The sequence below is a fragment of the Drosophila albomicans genome, chromosome 2L (assembly GCF_009650485.2).
Source record: "Drosophila albomicans strain 15112-1751.03 chromosome 2L, ASM965048v2, whole genome shotgun sequence".
In the NCBI taxonomy this organism is placed as follows: domain Eukaryota; kingdom Metazoa; phylum Arthropoda; class Insecta; order Diptera; family Drosophilidae; genus Drosophila; species Drosophila albomicans.
The window spans coordinates 16,521,013-16,540,660 of NC_047628.2; the positions used below are offsets into that span (position 1 = coordinate 16,521,013).

General features: G+C 40.9%; 3 protein-coding genes and 1 long non-coding RNA gene across 5 annotated transcripts in view; 2 read left to right on the forward strand and 2 right to left on the reverse strand.

Moving 5' to 3' along the window:
- LOC117565144 (uncharacterized) overlaps positions 1–17,558 on the forward strand; it is a 38,668-nt gene extending 21,110 nt beyond the window's left edge. For both annotated transcript variants that reach the window (XR_004571835.2, XR_004571836.2), the window contains 2 exons: positions 8,700–8,927; positions 17,442–17,558. This is a non-coding gene — a long non-coding RNA (uncharacterized LOC117565144). The remainder of the gene's footprint in view (positions 1–8,699; positions 8,928–17,441) is intronic.
- On the forward strand, positions 70–1,005 carry LOC117565142 (uncharacterized). The gene is made up of 3 exons (XM_034244122.2): positions 70–330; positions 396–797; positions 860–1,005. The coding sequence occupies exons 1-3, from the start codon at positions 268–270 to the stop codon at positions 902–904; spliced, it is 510 nt and encodes a 169-aa protein (XP_034100013.1). The 5' UTR covers positions 70–267; the 3' UTR covers positions 905–1,005.
- Positions 1,831–11,406, reverse strand: LOC117565139 (uncharacterized). Its single transcript, XM_034244111.2, is given in 14 exon segments — positions 1,831–1,978; positions 2,184–2,673; positions 3,909–3,974; positions 4,270–4,362; positions 4,460–4,555; positions 4,609–8,370; positions 8,442–8,540; positions 8,813–8,911; positions 9,065–9,169; positions 9,467–9,526; positions 9,529–9,567; positions 10,622–10,927; positions 10,989–11,181; positions 11,241–11,406. Coding segments are annotated over 14 exon segments (5,427 nt in total). The 5' UTR covers positions 11,253–11,406; the 3' UTR covers positions 1,831–1,971.
- LOC117565143 (uncharacterized) lies at positions 2,761–3,503 on the reverse strand. Its single transcript, XM_034244123.2, has 2 exons — positions 3,238–3,503; positions 2,761–3,173 (listed from the first exon to the last, which is right to left on the reverse strand). Exons 1-2 carry the CDS (start codon positions 3,299–3,301, stop codon positions 2,821–2,823), a joined length of 417 nt encoding a protein of 138 aa, XP_034100014.1. The 5' UTR covers positions 3,302–3,503; the 3' UTR covers positions 2,761–2,820.
- Positions 17,559–19,648: the final 2,090 nt, after the last annotated feature.

Below are 19,648 nucleotides of genomic sequence, written 5' to 3' on the forward strand. Positions count from 1 at the left end.
ATTAAAAATGGCTGTCCATTATTATAATTGATATATAGACGTCGTTAATAGACAAATAGCTGTTCAGTGAGCAGTGATCAGTGCTGCAATTGAGCCGAACTATCAGCGATGCCAAATGTCCCGGTCATCGCTTAATCTGTTAATAATTACCGTCCAAAAATCGCAGTCCAAAGATACGGTTTTTTCGGTGGTATAAATAGGAGTTTCCAAATTTCTTTCGCAAAACAAAATTGTGTTGTTCATTTCGTCGCGAATCAAAAATTAAAAATGTTGTCGAAAATTGTCTTCCTTGTGATTATTTGTGTGGCTCTTGACGTGGCCTTGGCCTGTGTAAGTTTTATAAATTTCTGGAAAATTGAGCGTTGGATTACAACTGCAGGGTCTGTGTTCTATAGAATGGTTACAAGGCTAAGATCGTCAAAATGGAGAACTGTGCTGGTGACGATGGCATCATAACCGTCGAAGAGGGCTTCGGTATCAAGCTGAACAAGAAGTGCGAGATGGTGCCAACGGGTTGTTTCAACAACAAGGCCTTTAGCACAGCGGTGGCCAAGTACAAGGTCCACAAGGATGGCATTGTGATGAAGGAGGGCAAAATGGATCTTTGCGCTGCCGTAGATCAGGCATCCGCGGAGGCCAAGGACATACTGAAATTATTTGGAGCTCCATCCAAGTGCCCAGTGGCCGAGGAGAAGATTTGCTCCAACGACCATAAGGTTGACATGTCCAAGTACAAATCAATGCTCGGAATGGCGCGTGGACATCTTATGATTGAGAGCGAAATTAAGCATGACACTGTGAGTAGTCCAGCTGTGAAATCACAATTCAGTTTATCTTATTCCACATTTTATTCGTGCAGGGTAAATCGTGCTTCAATGTGGAAATCGAAATAACCAAGAACTAAATTCGAAGCTGATGTAATTTATGTTCTTATGAGTCTTGCAAATTAGCTGTATGTTTTCGTTGTAATAAATTGGTGGTATTGGAGCGCACATAACTGATCAAGTCGAATCTATTCATTTTGTACTTAGACGCCTATTTAGAGTGTTACCCGATTTCACCTGTAAGCTGATAGTTCAGCCATTAAGCTTCATAAAAGTAGGTATGTCAATTGATTAGTATGTAATATATATTTCAACATTTTACAACACTTTACTTTCGGCTTACGTATAGCATTTAAAAATATGAAATCTTATCGTTAGTTCTACTATTCACAAATTGCAACACAATGTGAGGAAGCTTTATTTTGTTGTGAGGGGAAGAGACCATGTTGAGCAGCGCGAGGAATTGATCCGCAATCCAAGGGATAAATCAGCAAATTCCCGAGAACCCGTAGTCGCAATCGTTCACCTTCTCTTTCAGGCGTCCCAAGTAAGGCGAGTGCTTAATGCCAAAGCTGTAGGAGGGCATGTGGGATAGGTTCACCTGTGTTGGGTTAATCACAAAAAAGCAAAGAAAAGATAGACGCAGTCCTTAGTTAGATGAGTTTAATTTATATTTTTGTATTTTTATCGTATGCGGAGAACACTTAAGAAAAAGCCTTGTCCGGTCGACAAGACAGCAGACAACGTGTATAACGCTCTGGCAATAGATATTGTCCTTGTCGGCCACAGAACGGCGAATGTAGAATGCCAAAGGATATTGCGGGAGTCGAACGTTTCTCCCAATACTGCGGGCCAGCTCAAGAACTTAGGAAAATTTTCACATTAACCGATTACACTTACCTTTTCTGGGCAATGTGCGCCTGGACCGGGTTTATTGTCATCGGTGACCATCTTGTATTTACCGCGCATGGTGTAAACGGGAGGCTTTGGCTTAACAGCCGTGTATTCGCCATCGTAATAGCCGGGACCCGGCAGGACGAGGGAAGGTATTTGCGAGTCCTTCTCCCGACCAGCCATGGTGTAGGCCGGGGCCGAACGTATGGGACCCTCCTTGCTGCTGCCCAACACAGTGGGTATCTTATAGACATTAGGAGCTGTCAGAAATAATAAGTATGGATTAGTTTAGTTATATTCAAGATAGAGAGATAAAAAAGCTGAAGTTTGGTTTTGCTGTTGGTGTTTGAATGGCTGGATTAGTAGGTGAGAGACTTGATACTTGACTTGAGATGATCTGGAAAACACACAGAGAACAGGCGGGAAGAAACAAATACAACATAAAACATGACATCGACTGGTTACCTGATGATCTTCTCTTGCACGCTGCTCGCCTCCACAGCGTACTTGACTCTACTTGACCTGGTCGTCTGACTGCTGGTCACAATGCTACCATCCTTCTGCACCACTGTGCGGGTGCTCGTGTTGGCCGACTTGTTCGTGGTGGCATCAGCTGTGCCCCTGGCTGTTACCTGCATATTGTCACCCTGGAAATGTCCACTTGCTGAGTGATGCAGCGTTGTCTGCACCGACTTGCCTCGTTGCCCATCCTCATTTGCCAGAGTTTTCGTTGTCGTCGTTGTAGTTGTTGTGGTGCTTGTGTTTTTGGTGGGCTTAAGATCAGTGCAAATTGTGCCATTTGTGTTGCTGCTGTGCTTTGTTCTGATTGTCTTTGTTGTCTCTTGATCTCCTTGACTTGCTGTCGCATTGACGCCATTTACAATGGACTTCTCAGTGACAGTTGTTGTTGTGGTGGTTGTGGTGTTGGCGGTGCTATCAATGCCATTGCCTCGTACTGTGGATTTCGATTAGATTTTGGGACATAAACAAAATATTTAAGCAACATATATGTGTGTCTAAAAAGAGGGTGAGGCAGAGCGTGTGTGATGTTTCAAGTGAAGTTTTATTCATGCGATAACTAATTCATTACAAAGATGGATCTTCAAGCGGCCTCTTCTGGAGGCTCAGTTTCTTCACCCACAGTTGTAGTCTCTTCATCACCAGTGGGAGTACCACCAGGGTCTTCAGCGCCAGAACCACTTTCGGATCCAGATCCGGAACCAGATCCTTTCGTGTTATTCATGGGCAAAACAATCTTCATATGCCAACCACAAGACCACTGGCATTTCTTAAGCGTTGGATACTCGTTATGTGCATGGAATCGTTTGCATTTCGTGTAAACTGCAACGCAGTTTAGAATGATGCGATGAAAAGCAAAGAATTTACGTCGAGGTCCCGAGCAAGTCCGCTCATGTCTGTACTTATTTCTTACCAAACAGGCCTTATTCGGCTTAACTACGAATTGTAAAATTGAGATTTCTATTTCTATTGCAATATAGAAAATGAGGATTGGTCTTACAGCGACTGGCAGTTTGGATAGAGATGAAGCAGCATAAGATAAACGCGATTAGAATCCACTTCATTGTACGACGGAATACCTTCTAAACATTTGTCTTATAAACTGCTAGCAACTGTTGTCACCCTTTATATAAACGTGACGAATGTATTTCATGGCATTAATATGTTGCTGCTCTCTACTACCATGCAATGCTGGTCAAGAATATTGGAATACATCAGTGATAGAATAAAACAAACTACGAAGCTAATATTCCACAGTTAAGCAGAAATTCGTTGTAAAATCTAGTATTTTTATTTGCGTGCATTAGTTGCAGCAACCTTATATTTGCAGCAACATTATATTTCAGCAACCTTATATTTCTTGTAATATGCGCTATTATGTCGACACGTCCCACACCTCGTATAGATGCAACACAGTCCAAAATTATACGATGGAAAGTCAAGAAGGGGTTTCCAAACGGGCACTAAAGGAATATTAAAGCAAGTAATAACTGCTTTATTACCTGTGAGAAACTAGACTTCTTAATAGCTTATCAACTTCTTTACACTATATAATGGTATCAAATGTAATTAGCTTCTCCCGTTAGGAGAACTTTTTTTATACAAAATAGTTGAAATTTTCCTTTGTTGATGTATGCGATGGTGTGAAATGCATTCGATGATTGTGCTTACCGGGACTTCCCAAGCGCCGTTCACGTCGTTGGAGTATACGATCTTCGATGTAAACACCTTTAGGTTCTAGTGAGTGCGGATGAATGCAGGAGTACGGGTAAATATACACAAGAAAACATACATATACATAGTATATGGCCAGAGACCCAAAAATGTGAGCAAAGATTTAAGAGCGTGGAGAAAACATGAAAAACAAATACAAATACAAATAGAAAGATACACAAAAATTGATTTATATGGAGAGATGTGTTCCAAATGAATTTCCCAATGCAAACACATGACATAGCCAACACCATTTTAGCTTAATCGATGTACATACGACTAATAGAGTTAGGAATGGGAATTGGAAAGTTTTACCTACCAGGAATAGGCGGCATAGATAAGGTCTTAATACCAAAACTATATGCCGGCGAACTATCAAGCTTGCATTGTTCGGGATGGTAATGTCCGGGGGCTAGATTACAGGACCAACATGCAGACACAAACATATAAAGCAAACAAAAAAGCAACAGCTAGTAACTATTTGGGATCTATAAAGAGAATATCTTTACCAGGTGCGTCGGTGGAGACTTTAATCTCAGTTTTCGTGCCAAACGTGAAGGCTGGTGTGTTTTGTGTGTGCTTTTCCGGCTCATATGCAGTGGGTGCTGTAAGTTGTCGCATTGTGAGATAGTGCTACTCTACTCTAATCGCAACTCACCTGGTGTATCACTGATATACTCCCGATGCAGTTTCATGCCAAAGGTGAAAGCTGGCGTGCCATCTAGCTGACAGTTCTCTGGTCTGTAGTCACAGGGCGCTGGAGTATGGCTTACATGTTCAATGATCGTACGACCTGCAATTGTGTAGGCGGGTGTATGATCAAGACGAACTTTCTCGGGCGAGTAGTCACATGGCGCTGGTTGATGATTGTCCACTTTGGGGTCGTATTTGCCGCCAAATGTGTAAGCAGGTGTATGATCCAGGCGTGTCTTTTCAGGTGAATAGTCTCCTGGTGCTGGTGTGTCGTTTGAGATCTTTGGATCATGTTTACCAGCCATGGAAAAAGCAGGATTATGATCTTGTCGGACCTTCTCTGGAGAGTATGTTCCAGGAGCAGGGGTATCACTTGGCTTATGAAGATCGTGGCGACCAGCGAAGGAAAAGGCGGGGTTGTGGTCTAGTCTAACTTTTTCTGGGTGATAATCACCAGGGGCTGGCGTGTGATTCTCCATTTTGGGATCATTCTTTCCTCCAAAACTATAGGCTGGAGTATGATCAAGGCGGGTCTTTTCAGGGGAGTAATCTCCTGGAGCTGGGGTTCCATTAACGAGTTTAGGATCGTGTTTGCCAGCCATAGAAAAGGCGGGATTATGATCTTGCCTAACTTTTTCAGGATAGTAAGCTCCTGGAGCAGGGGTTTCACTTGGCTTGTAAAGATCGTGTCGGCCAGCGAAGGAGAAAGCAGGAGTATAATCTAGGCGAGATTTATCTGGGGAGTAATCTCCTGGCGCCGGAGTGCCGTTCTGGAGTTTTGGATCGTGCTTTCCAGCCATGGAAAATGCAGGATTATGGTCTTGTCGGACTTTTTCAGGGGAATAAGCTCCAGGGGCAGGTGTATCACTTGGCTTTTGAAGGTCATGCCGTCCAGCAAAGGAAAAAGCAGGGTTGTGATCAAGTCTAACCTTCTCCGGGTGGTAATCACCGGGGGCGGGAGTATTGTTTTCAACTTTCGGATCATTTCTTCCACCAAAGGTGAACGCAGGGGTATTATCAAGCTTACTCTTTTCTGGAGAGTAATCTCCTGGAGCTGGAGTGTCGTTTGAGATCTTAGGATCATATTTACCACCTAGCGAGAATGCAGGATTGTGATCCTGACGAACCTTCTCAGGATAGTAAGCTCCTGGAGCTGGGGTTTCACTAGGCTTTTGAAGATCGTGGCGACCAGCAAATGAAAAGGCAGGGTTGTGATCTAGTCTTACGTTCTCTGGGTGATAATCACCGGGGGCGGGAGTAATATTTTCTATTTTGGGATTATTCCTTCCACCAAAGCTATAGGCAGGAGTATGATCTAAGCGGGACTTCTCGGGAGAGTAATCTCCTGGTGCTGGTGTGTCATTTGAGATTTTAGGATCATGCTTGCCACCTAACGAGAATGCCGGATTATGATCCTGGCGAACCTTCTCAGGATAATAGGCTCCTGGAGCTGGGGTTTCACTGGGCTTTTGAAGATCGTGGCGTCCGGCGAAAGAGAAAGCGGGGTTGTGGTCCAATCGCACCTTTTCAGGGTGGTAATCACCGGGAGCCGGAGTATTGTTTTCAATTTTCGGATCATTCCTTCCTCCAAAGGTGTACGCAGGAGTATTATCGAGTTTACTCTTTTCCGGAGAGTAATCTCCTGGAGCTGGTGTGTCATTTGAGATCTTAGGATCATGTTTCCCACCTAGAGAGAATGCAGGATTATGATCCTGGCGGACCTTCTCAGGATAGTAAGCTCCTGGAGCGGGGGTTTCACTTGGTTTGTGAAGATCGTGACGGCCAGCGAAAGAAAAAGCAGGACTATGATCTAGGCGAGACTTTTCTGGAGAGTAATCTCCTGGCGCAGGAGTCCCGTTTAGTATTTTTGGATCATGCTTGCCAGCCATTGAGAATGCGGGATTATGATCTTGTCGGACTTTCTCAGGGGAATAAGCTCCGGGAGCTGGGGTATCACTTGGCTTTTGTAGATCGTGACGTTCACCAAATGAAAAGGCAGGATTGTGATCTAATCTTACCTTCTCGGGATGATAATCACCGGGGGCAGGAGTATTATTATCTATTTTGTGATCATTCCTTCCTCCAAAGCTATAGGCGGGGTTGTGATCTAGCCGAGCCTTCTCTGGAGAGTAATCTCCAGGGGCTGGTGTCCCATTAACGATTTTGGGATCATGTTTGCCAGCCATGGAAAATGCAGGATTATGATCTTGTCTTACTTTTTCGGGGAAATAAGCTCCAGGGGCAGGAGTATCACTTGGTTTTTGAAGATCGTGACGTCCACCAAAGGAAAATGCAGGGTTGTGATCTAGGCGAGACTTCTCAGGAGAGTAATCTCCAGGGGCTGGTGTTCCATTAACAATTTTAGGATCGTGCTTTCCAGCCATGGAAAATGCAGGATTATGATCTTGTCGGACCTTTTCAGGTGAATAAGCTCCAGGGGCGGGAGTATCACTAGTTTTATGAATATTGTGTCGACCAGCGAAAGAGAAAGCGGGATTGTGATCCAGTCGAACCTTTTCCGGATGGTAATCGCCAGGGGCTGGTGTGTGATTCTCTACTTTAGGTTCATTTTTTCCACCAAAGGTATAGGCTGGAGAGTGATCCAGTTTACTTTTTTCTGGGGAGTAATCTCCTGGTGCTGGCGTGCCATTTGTGATCTTAGCGTCATGTTTACCACCTAATGAGAACGCAGGATTGTGATCGTGTCGAACCTTTTCGGGATAGTAAGCTCCTGGAGCAGGAGTTTCACTTGGTTTTTGCAGATCGTAACGACCAGCAAAGGAAAATGCAGGAGTATGGTCTAAACGAGACTTCTCGGGAGAATAATCTCCTGGTGCTGGGGTGCCATTCAAGATCTTTAGATCATGTTTGCCCGCCATTGAAAATGCAGGATTATGATCTTGCCGCACCTTTTCAGGCGAATATGCTCCAGGAGCTGGGGTTTCACTTGGTTTTTGAAGATCATGTCGACCAGCAAAGGAAAAAGCAGGATTGTGATCTAGTCTAACCTTCTCAGGGTGATAATCACCAGGAGCAGGAGTATTATTTTCTACTTTAGGATCATTTCTTCCTCCAAAACTATAAGCGGGAGTATGATCTAGGCGGGACTTTTCGGGAGAGTAATCTCCAGGGGCTGGAGTGCCATTTAGGATCTTTTGATCATGTTTGCCAGCCATGGAGAAAGCCGGATTATGATCCTGACGAACTTTCTCTGGATAGTATGCTCCTGGGGCAGGGGTCTCACTTGGTTTTTGAAGATCGTGTCGACCAGCAAAGGAGAACGCAGGATTATGATCTAATCGCACTTTTGCCAAATCATAGGTGCCAGGTGCTGGAGTTTCCCTTGTTTTGAGTGTGTCATGACGGCCGGCAAATGAATAAGCAGGATTATGATCGTGCCGTACTTTTTCAGGACAATAGTCTCCCGGTGCTGGAGTGAAGCTATCGAGGCGCTGCTCATGCTTACCCCCGAAGCTGAATGCTGGTGTGTGATCGGTGCGATACTTTTCCGGAGCATATGAACCTGGAGCTGGTGTAAAGCTTACAGTTTTCAGTTCATGACGACCTGTTAGCGTGTAGGCGGGAGCATAATCCAAGCGCACTTTCTCTGGCTGATACGTGCCAGGAGCTGGTGTGTCTTGTGTCTTCGTGACTTGAACACGTTGACCAAAACTGTAGGCAGGCGTTTTACTAAGCACACATTTCTCAGGCTCGTATGCGCCAGGGGCTGAAAATAAAATAGAATTTATTTAGGAATACTGAATGAGACGACGATTTATTGCAGTAAAGGCGACTTACCTGGTGTGGCATCAACCACATCGTGCGTTGCTTTGCCTTTGATGCTAAAAGCGGGTGTCGCGTGCAATTTAGATTTTTCAGGACTATATGTGCCGGGTGCTATTTAAATAAAAGAACAAATTGAGTCAGGCGAAGAATTTTGTGAATTGCTTGCAAATGTATTGCCAACTTTCTTCATACATCGTAGTTCTTAGACAGGCAAATGTTATTGATGTATATAACCCTCGCTGAATTGTTATCAATTATGCTTCGTTTCAGTTGGGAAATTATTTCTGCGATCAGCTTATCGCCTTTCGAGCAAATCTATTTTGTGCTGGCATCAAACTGTCTAGTGCGCTACTTGAAATGTAAATATATGGAGTACTACTAACCTGGCGTATAGTCTGGACGCAGCTCGTGATGCTTAATGCCAAAACTGAATTCTGGTGTCTTGCTCAGCTTTACCTTTTCAGGACAATATGCGCCCGGAGCTGTTGAATAGATGAAGTAAGTATTATTTATATTACCAAAAAAAGGTGAAGGTGCATGTAGATATATTTTACACAAAATCCAACATCTAGATAGTTACTACTATAGTAGATAGTATGTATACCTATGTGCCTCAACGAACTAGAGAGTATTACCTGGTGTATTCAGATCGTGTTGGATTTTTGTTCGTCTACCAAATGTGTAACGTGGCGCATTCTTTCTTGATTGCGTGACCTTTTCAGGACAATAGCTATTTGGCGCTGTTAGTGTTAATAAAACAAATAAATTGGTACTGGTAACGTTCGTTTTTAGACTACACTTGCAATGCATAACTATATGTAGAACTAAGGGATGGGAATTATAAGTTCAGAGTTAAGAGATGTGAGTTACAAGTTACGAGTTAAGAGTGGAGGAGCATAGGATTTTCAAACACCAGAGAACCAGCAAGTGATTTAACGAGTTGTACATGCATGGTGAAATGCTTTTTGCTATTTTCATAATTTAATTTGGTTACTGTGTTAACTGGGGAAAGACGTTCAGCCAGTTAGTTGTGTTACCTGGATTGTTAACTAGGTATACGTTAACCTTAATGCGAAAGGAATATCGAGGCGCGCGCGCTTAATAACATCAAGTGGCACCACTTGATAATGGTTGGGACCTAAATGGTGGCAACATTCGTTCGTGGTACGTGATGATTGTTTTTATTTCAAAAAGAGAAAAATATTAAATTAAAATGAGAAATCATAAACGCAATACACAAAACATAACACAAATCAAAACACACTAGAATCTGTCTTCGGAAGCCGAAGTTACAACACCAAGCAGACATATTATTTAACTTTAAGTACTCATAATTCTTTAAAAGTTTAATAGCAAGTCTAGCCAACAGCTTAGACAAATTTTAACAGACAAACAATATGTACAAACTATTACTTTATTTACATTTATTTTAAAAAAATTTTCTTTAAAGAACTGGAATATCTGCAAGGCTTAACTAAAAACATAGAACACATAATAAATTAACGCAACATACGAAAGAACAACGTGCCTTAAGCTATTATACTAAGGAGACAGGTCGAAGGGAATTCAACGCGTGAGAAAGACAACTACACTAGCAAGCAGCTACGGTAACTACAAAACTACTGAGAATAAGAGAGATAGAGAGAAAGACAGGCTGAGATTGGGGAGTCATACACAAAGGAGAGACTATACATTAAAATAGTAAAAGGGACCAAAGAGAGCTAACTATACTAACAAGCAACTACAGATACTGTGATCATTGTGATGCAAGCCAGAATGATGTAGATAGAAAAAGAGAGGCAGAGAGGGAAAGAGAGAGCTAGAGGTTTCTAAGGCAGCGTTTACTTACACGCCGCTTAGGATGATATCTTTTCATGGGGTTAGGATTTGAAATGATTTCGTTTTTCATATACTGAGTGTTGTATATACAATGCTTCGGCAGCCTCCATGATGATGCTGATGCTGAGAACTGAAGCTGATGCTGAGCTTGATTGATTGATGATTTGATTGAGGCCTTTTCCGTTATCCATGTCGTTATCGTTAGTGATGCGCATGCAACCCATTTATGATCAAATATACACCGAATTGCCAACAATTGTGTGGTACCGTTCAAACAGCAACAACAAACCAACCAACCAACAATAACAAACAACAACCAGAGACAGTCGAATAAATAGACCGTCTCGTCTTACCTGGTATTAATTGAAACTTTGCGCTCGCTGGCTTCTTGCCAAATGTATACTTGGGCGTGGCATCTATGACAGCCTTGGACGCTGGCAGGACATCGTATTCCCCAGGTCCGGGATTCACAAAACAGCTCAGCTCTTTGGGGCGACTCTGTAAAGTTGCTGCCCGTGGATGATCTTTACCTTTTGGTCGTAGGCCCGACACATTGTACTGAGCCGGACCAGGTCCTGTTGTCTCATCCCGGCTGGTTAGTTTGTGACCAAACGTATACGAGGGAGCGCCCTTTTTCTTTGAGTCCGGTACTTTGCTGCCTGTTTTTGAATAGTTTGCATAGTTTATTTGAAAATTAGCACCGATGATTTCTTCCATTACCTATAAGAGTGGGCAATGTGACTATGGCTGGTCCCGGATTAGAGGTTTCTGCGGCAATTCTGCCAGTGCGCACAGTTGGTGTCCACGGACGCTGTTCGATGTTGCCGGCCATTGTGAGAGTACGTATTGTCCTCACGGGCGTACAGGGTCCCAGATTCTTCTTCTTAGCCTTGGGTTTCCGTGTAAAGAATACCTGCAAAAATTAAAAAACATTACTCATTTTGTTAGATGATTCAATAGCTGTATTTGCACTTTTTTCATCATGTTGCTGCTGTTCTTAAGACTTGTAAAGAATCGTGTAGTCCTCTTAAAGGAAGGAATTTTTAGAAATTTGTGAGGAATAAACTCTAATTTGACGATTGAAATTCAGTTTTAATGGGTTTGAAATATTGACTTTGTAGGCTATGTAGGATTTGATTTTAATATAAAAATATTAGCTATATTCTTTTGTTTATTGGGTTTTTTGCTAGCCATTATTAGGAAAGGAATTTCTAAAATTTATATAAAAATTGAATATAAGTAGTCATCAAATTGTCATACATGGTTTTGTGCAGTCGAAGCAACTAAAATTCCTTTAGCTCGTCAATATTCCCTGACATATTTAAACAGTATGTAGTTTGAGCGCTCGTCGCACCCATCGCTAATTTATACCCTGGTTATAGGACAAATTTCGAGCCAGACATAAAATCAATCGCTCCAAAAAAGAAAAGAAAAGAAAGAAACTAGTAAAGGCGGCTCCAACTTTTTGAACGTGACATGCAACGGGTTGGGATTTATTTGTTTCGAATATTCTGGGTCAATTCAATGTGTTGGGGTTTGGGCTTGATTGCCTGACACACTGTAATACTATAATAGTGTTGTGCTGTTGAAAGATTTGTTGTTTGCTCACGTAAGGAACAGAAGACAGGCAAATGGACAAAAACAATAACTTTGCGGTAGGCTCTTCAACCTGTGTGGCCTTCTTTTCCACATCAAACAAACAGTCCAAAAGTGTTGCCCATAGAGGAGACTTCCGCGGCAAGGGTAAGCGTGGCGGAAGGAGAGGGGTGTTGAAGGTGGCGGTGTTGCTTGATTTGGTATCAGGCAGCGACGTCGCAATGTAATCGATATGAGACGATGGTGATGACGATGACGACCCCAATTTGTTTGCTGGCGATTAGCTGTTGATGGGCCGAGCAGCAGGGCAGTTCTTGCAACAAGGTTGCGCCCCAAAAACTATGCAGAGTGCTAATGTTGGCCATTTGGCGCATGTTTTGGCCAACAAAACGATTACTTTTAATGACTTATGAGCGACAATTGCATGCCAAAATTACAACAACAACCGCAACAAAAAGCTAAAAGCGAGCAAGTCCAAGTTGAGGGAGGATGTGGAAATGTGAAAATGGAAAAGTGGATGTGGCATGCAACTCATTTGACCGTGAATTCAACTGCTCTGACTTATGTAAATACTCGGTTTGTCTTGGCTTGACTTTTCAGTCCAAAAGGGGAGCGGAGAAGCAACTCGACTAAGCGTAGCAAAGCTGAGGCCAAAAAGTAGGCGTGTATTGTTTGGTGTTGTTGTTGCTGTTGCTGTTGCCGGCGACCTCGCACGCAATTGAAACTTGTTTGGTCTTTGCTGTGTAAGACGAGTACTCGCACTCGAACTCATTATACCCGCTACTTAAGCGGTAGAAGGGTATTATTAGTGCCAAGCCCAAATGTGTGTTAAAAGCTGCTTCTCCAAGCACGAAAAGTTTATAAATGTATTCACTTAGAGCAGTTTAGCGCTGTTCCTTATGAACTTAAGGCAATGATTGATTTGTGTCGTTTAGTATAAGAGTTCTCCCTTTAAGTTTATAAGATCACACTAAAGAATATAGCTGAAAATTGCATTCATTCATTCACTTCTGTTTAATTATCAAATAAGAGTCTCGATATAAAATGTCTATCGGGTATCTTAAAGTTGAGCACACACGATTGCATCTTTCATTGCTTGCTTCGTTTCTGGGTCTACAGTTATGGCAAGCATACTTGTATGCAATAATACTACGATTACTAGTGCGAGTACTCACTCCAATAGCGAATCTTACATCATCGCCACCCACATTGGACTATGCTGCGAGGCAAGATCAATCTCAGCTGCCGTTCTGCGCCATATATGGTGCATATAGCTTCTCAAGAACTCGCGATGAATCAGCCAGATCAACAGTCAAAGTCTGGCTGCCGCTAGACATTGAAACATTTGCGTGGCAGTTGCAATGTTGCCTGCCGCCAGCTTATTAATCTTAATTTGTTGGCCAAAAATGAACACTCAAGTGCTCAGCGTAAGTCGAATTAATGAGGCACTCACGTAAGCGCAACGCCTTAGACGACGTTGCATGGCTTGCAACGCTTAGTTGCACCACCCAGAGGTGGTGCTCGCCACTTAGATGTTTGCCACCGATAACCTGATATCAATTTCAATTTGAGTTGTGACCTATGGCACACACACACACACACACATACACACGCAGCTTCCCATTCAACAGGTTTTATTTTGCTGCTCAATTGAATGTCGAATTGAAACTGATTTCAATTTGAATTGAGCACACGCCCACGTCATCCGCCCCTCTCTAAGCTCCTCTCTCCCCTCTCTCTTTCTCTTTCGTTCGTTTGATTGCCTAACGCAACCGCAGAAACCTGTCTGTCAGTTGGCTATTTTGGTTGCATGACTCCATGCTAATGCGGCATCCAGCAGTCCGGATCGTATCTCTCTCTTTCTCATAAGAGCATCATAATAAATGGCTGGATGACAGGCCAACTTTGAACTCGCACTCTTTATTTTTATTCACAATTCTCATGAGTGTCAAGTCACAACAAAAACTACTGAGTGGTTTAAGAGCCAAACTTGACACACGTCAGCATCAATTTATGATATCAACTAACAAATTGCGAATGCGACTAGAACAACTATAAAAAGCTAGCGGAACGACTCGACTTCAAGTCGAATATTAAATACCTTGCTTACATAACTATTGTTTGATATGGAAATATGATACTACATTTGACATAGACAAACACTAATTTGCGAGAAGTTCTCAGTTTTAGTCTTTCTATTACTTTGACTTGTTAATAAGTATTTTGCTAATGAAATAATTAAAATATACAAACATGGTTTTAATATAATTAATACAGCCAAATTTGAAGTTCATTTTTTGTTGAATTGATAAACAACAGCAAGCTTTAAGAATAAATTATTCACCAAATTCCTTTGCCAAGTTAGAACTGATCTCCTAATTTATGTAAATATTTGTGTTATAATTTTAGCGCTTTTCGAATGTTCTTTCATGTATTCAATTCATAACCCGAGTTTAATCTTTATTTGGTCAGAATTGATTTTTTTAATTAAAACTAAAATATTATAAAAACTGTTCATTTCTAAAGCACAAAGTTTGTAGATATTCTAGAAATAACATGAATTATGATTTATTGCAAAATGAACTTGAACAACGTAAATTTGAGCTTGACATTCACGTAATTTGAATAGATATTTATTCATATGCAATAATTAAGACTGATAGATTCTGACAACAGAGAGAGAAAGGGAAAGAGAGAGAATTTATGATTTACGACTTGAAAGCGCACTGGATTTAAATGGTGCTACGATAATAATTTGTTGTGCTTTGTGGTTGTTTATTATAATCTCGTTTCACGCTCTCTAAGCTAAACGTTTTGTCGAGAGTCAGTAGCCAAAAAATATAGTGAGCTCATTTTCCAGCGCTTAGACGTCCATCATCAACTTTTACGCCCAAATACGTCTGGGTTATTGTGGTTGTGTTGCCGTTTCCTTTAGCCCACATTGAGTTGTCCAAAAAGTCAGTCAGGTTTACTAGCAAATGGGGTCTCCAGACAGCGCGCCCACACACCAAACACAACCAACTTATTGCCTAATATCTCTCCTCGCTCTCTCACTCTTTATCGACAAAAAATTGTATTAACTTTTTCCGCAGACAAACCGACTAAGACAACAACAACCGACAGCAATAAGTTTAATTAGCAGCAAAACAAGGCAATACGAAGCAAGACGAAAAAAAAGACAGACAACCGGCAAATAGAATCATCAAGAGTTACAAAAGAAAACATCGAAAACAGCAATAACAACAAAAATAGCAACACAACAGCCAAAAATAGTTGGCCGACAACTGTTCTTGGCCAAAAGCGATAATAAAGCAACAGCGGCAACCAAAAATAACTGACGTCAGTCAAACAGCCAGCAGTGAACTAGTTTGGTTCTAGATCTTGCAGATCTAATTAGATGCCCGTAAACGTGTTTTGATTCCCCAAAATACAAAATACAAAACACAAATTGCGAGATGTGTGTTAGCCAAATACGCCAAGTGAAAGCTTTTGGCTAGAAGATAGAAGCTGGCTAGAAAGCCAAGTCATGTACTCTCTTCTAGGCTTCTTGCCAAGAATTCTCTGATCTCTGCGCTTTGTTGTAATATTGTAATTTTATTGTTGACTGTTCTGTTATGGTATTGTCCATTTCCGTTCGAGGTTTTTTGCAAAATTGTGGGAAATGGGGAGTGGAGCACACTGCTTGCTGCTCTCTGACTAATATTATTTGACGCTGTCTCTATTATATCATTTAATAAATATTTGTTTTATGCATTTGCCATGCTTCAACGAGCAAAATCTGTTATATTCGCCTTTGGTCATGTTGTTGTAATTTTTTTGTTTGTTATTTGTGTTGTTTCTTTAGTAATTTGGCGTTTCGATGTTGTTGCTGGTGTTCATAATCACTGACTTTGAAAAATGAGTTGGGTCGACCGGTTTGGGGTCTGTGTGTGCTTTAATAGAGCTGATGTCATGGGATCTGAAAACTCTAAAAGTTACAATGAACCTGCCGAAAGGTTTCCTCATTTGCCACTTGTGGCACAACTACTGATATGACATCAATATGCAGGGAGGAGGGTGGTTGATTTTAGTTAACATTGACAAAACATTGCTGCAAACAGCTGTTGTTGGTTGTTGTCTGTCTGTGTGTGTTTTTGGGGGGCAGACAAATGCCAATACAGACAGACAAATCGACCCGACGAAACAGACAAACTGCCCCAACTCAGTCAGTCAATGAACTTTTAGGTCAGGATATAAGCTAGTCGACTAGATAGGTAGTGGAAGTCAGGAAGGCAGTCAGCACGCAATCCACAAGGAAGTACACACAAGTATCACTTGGAGTCGCAGTTATAATCACAGTCGTGGTCACAGTCACGGTGACATTCACAGCTGGGCGGTTTGTCAACGCCCACTTGATGATTTGCTGTGATTTGATTTTTCCTTTTAGTCTTTATCCTGTTAGCCAGACTTTTACTCACCAATAGATTGCGTCTGGTTGTCTGTTTGTTTGATGGTTTTTCGTTTTGGTTTCAACTTTTGATTTGCACAGTAAAAAACTTTGAGTTAGCTCGCGGCTAGCCGATTTAATGGCAAACAGTCCTTGTGGGTTTTGCAGCCTGTCGCGCAGGACTTTCAAAACATCTGCGGAAATCGCACGACGACGCGTATGAGAGATTGTGTGGTGAAGCGGTGAAGAGGTGTAAATTGGTGCTATTGTTTTCGTTTTTTGCGGATCGTTAATTGAGTTAAAGTGACAGCTGTCGAGTGGCTGTTGTTGTTGTTGCTGCTACTGCTGTGGGGTCGCGAAATAATATACGATTCAACTATTTTGATTTTTATTTATACACATTAGTTGTTATTTATGGCTTTTGCTATTGCTTTAATCGTTGCGAACTCGAGCACTGCTGAACACTAACTAAGCGCCAAACTCGTCGACAGCCGCTTTTCGTTTGAAATGCGGCAGACAACAGCAGTGAGCGGCATTAACAGCGTTCGTTACAGTCGCGTCGCAAGCTTTTGCGTTGGCGTCAACAGTAACAGTAACAGTTACAGTCGCGTCGCAGCAAACATTGTTTTGCGTTGGCGTTAACAGTGACACATAGAACAGCTACTGTATGTGAGTAGAGTTTTAACGGGTATTCAATTGTCTTGACCTTGGCTGTAATTCGTTTATGCTGTGTCCAAACTTCTCTAGGAAATGCTCTTTCAATATATATTGATCTCGTTCCGCGGCCAATCTACGCCCACATTCGCAATTCTCCGCTGTACATAAACTTAATGGCTCATTGAATTTGTGTAATGTGTTTGGAGCTTTGCTCATCATATCGCCCCGTTTATGGAACAATGCTGCCTCTTGTTATAAGGCAGTAAATAAGGCGTGGTTAAATATGTATTAGACGTTTGAAAAGAAATATGTATTATACAGACTTACTAACTTAGGCAGAAAGTCATTATAAAATGCATAAATTGATTATTATTTATTAAATTTAGTTTAATTATAGTTCAAATTAACATTTAAGCTACTCTGTAGTTATTACTTGTTTTTTTTTTATTTATCTACATTGTTATTAGATTCTTTAACGTTTTTTCTCATTGTAGGCCGTCATCAATTATTCATACACAAAGGATGATGGATGGATATTACTTTTTGATTTGGATTCAATGAGGGTTCGATCTACCGCGTAAATCTTTTCGTTGCGTTATTGTTAGCTTGGTATTTTAACTGCTCCACCTCTAGATTGATGTCGACAAGTAGTAAAAAGGCTGTTTTATATTATGTTAAGAGGAAACATTTAATTACATATCAATAAAATAAATACGCATATTTTCTAAGTATCTAAATCAAAGTTGTTTATTAATTTCCTTAAATGAAAGCAAAAATTTAATTTTTTAATGTATATCGATGGATTTGATTCTTACGATCCTAAAAAAGCGTGTCCTTTGAAAATGCGCCAGGGTTTGGCCGAGTTGTGATCTATTTTCATTTAGCATATATGCTTTGTATAACTGCCCCTAAAAGTATGCAATGAAAAGCGAATAATTCTCACACAATATCCGTTTTTTTGCCATAACTCGGCCATATCCTTAAGGATCTGGCGCGGACATACTTTTATGTAATCAAAATTGACAGAACTATCGTTTGGCATTCAAGGATTTTAAAGATCTGTCGAAAAAAAAGATTTCAAAATTTTGCAAGGGGCATAGAAATTGGCAAAATTCGCGAAAATCCGCCGTATCTCGGTCATTTGAAGGATGAAAATGATGTCCTTTGGAGCAAGGATAGTTCTAATAAACAGATAACGATTTGCAATATCAAAAGGACGAATGTCCTTAAAACAACAAAGTTACAAGGACTTTTTTGATTACGGAAAGTAGCTTATAACTCGGGCGTATCCTGTCCGATCCTTGCGAATCCTGTGTCAAACAAAAGGTATTGATGAGACCTATTATCCTTCCAAATGACAATCCAATCGTCCTTGTAGTTCCCGAGTTATCCTGTAATTTGCAAATTTTACCATTTCCTCTTAAGCCGCGGGCCAAAAAATTTCAAGTGTTGGATTCTTAGATGACCCCATATTTTTTTGATGCAGATCGATAGAGTTGGTCCTTGTGATCCTAACAATATATGTCCTTTGAAAATACGCAAGGATATGGCCGAGTTATGACTGATTTTGTTTTGGTTTATTTTGCATCAGTGCCCCTAAAAGTATGCAATGGAAGCGAAAAATGGTTACTCAATATTTGTTTTTTAGCCATAACTCGGCCAAATATTTAAGGATCTGCTAAGGACATACCTTTTTATAAACAGGGTAACCAAGGCTATCGTTTGACATTCAAGAATTTTGAGAATACTTACAAATAAAGAATCTCACATTTTTGTATACCGAATATAGCTTATAACTCGGCAGTATAGTGTCTGATCCTTACGATCCCTTGTGTCAAATGAAAGCTTTTGATGAGACCTATCATCCTGCCAAAGGACATACGAATCGTCCTTTTAGTTTTAGATTTATATATTTATAAATTTCACCATTTCATCGTAAGTTGCCATAAAATATTTTTGTTTCATGTCAATCGATAGAGATCTACTACTTCTGTTTATTGTACGTCACCAAGAGAGAGCATTCAAGTATCTGGTAACCTTGCTTGTAGACAACAAATATTTTATATATTATTATTACTCATAGTGTTTGCGGTCGCACACATAGACAACCTTCACCCACACATGGGCCAAATGGAGCGTGAAAAACGTTTTGCCAAACAGAACCATATATCGATGGATCATTGCTTACTGTTTGCAATAGCGTCAAGTAAATAGCAATCTTCGTGAATTAGACAATATAATAGAATACAATTGTCTTGCATTTTTCCTTAATTAAATTCCCATAAACAGATTATTACATGACCAATTAAATGAGTATTTATACATATTTAGGACCATTTATTTATATCATTTATTAAGTAGCAATATCACGTTGATAATTTTCTGTATTCGGGCTTTTCTTTCATGTTTTCGAGATAGCGATAAATGTGGAATTATGTTATATAGTTCTATATGCATTGGCGCATTAAACCAACTAAGCAGCATACTATTTATTTACTAGTAAATTGTTGTTCATCTAATTGGGGATATTATAGCTTTTTGTTGTAGTTAATAGGACCGCAGGACGTGCGAGGCTGCACCAAGTTGACTTTTCGAATTCGGAGTGTTGTTTTTGGCCAGGGTATTTAACAATAAAGAAGTTCGTTTGGCTTATGGACGTACAACATAGTAGGCATGCTAATGCTATATTATTCTGTATGTC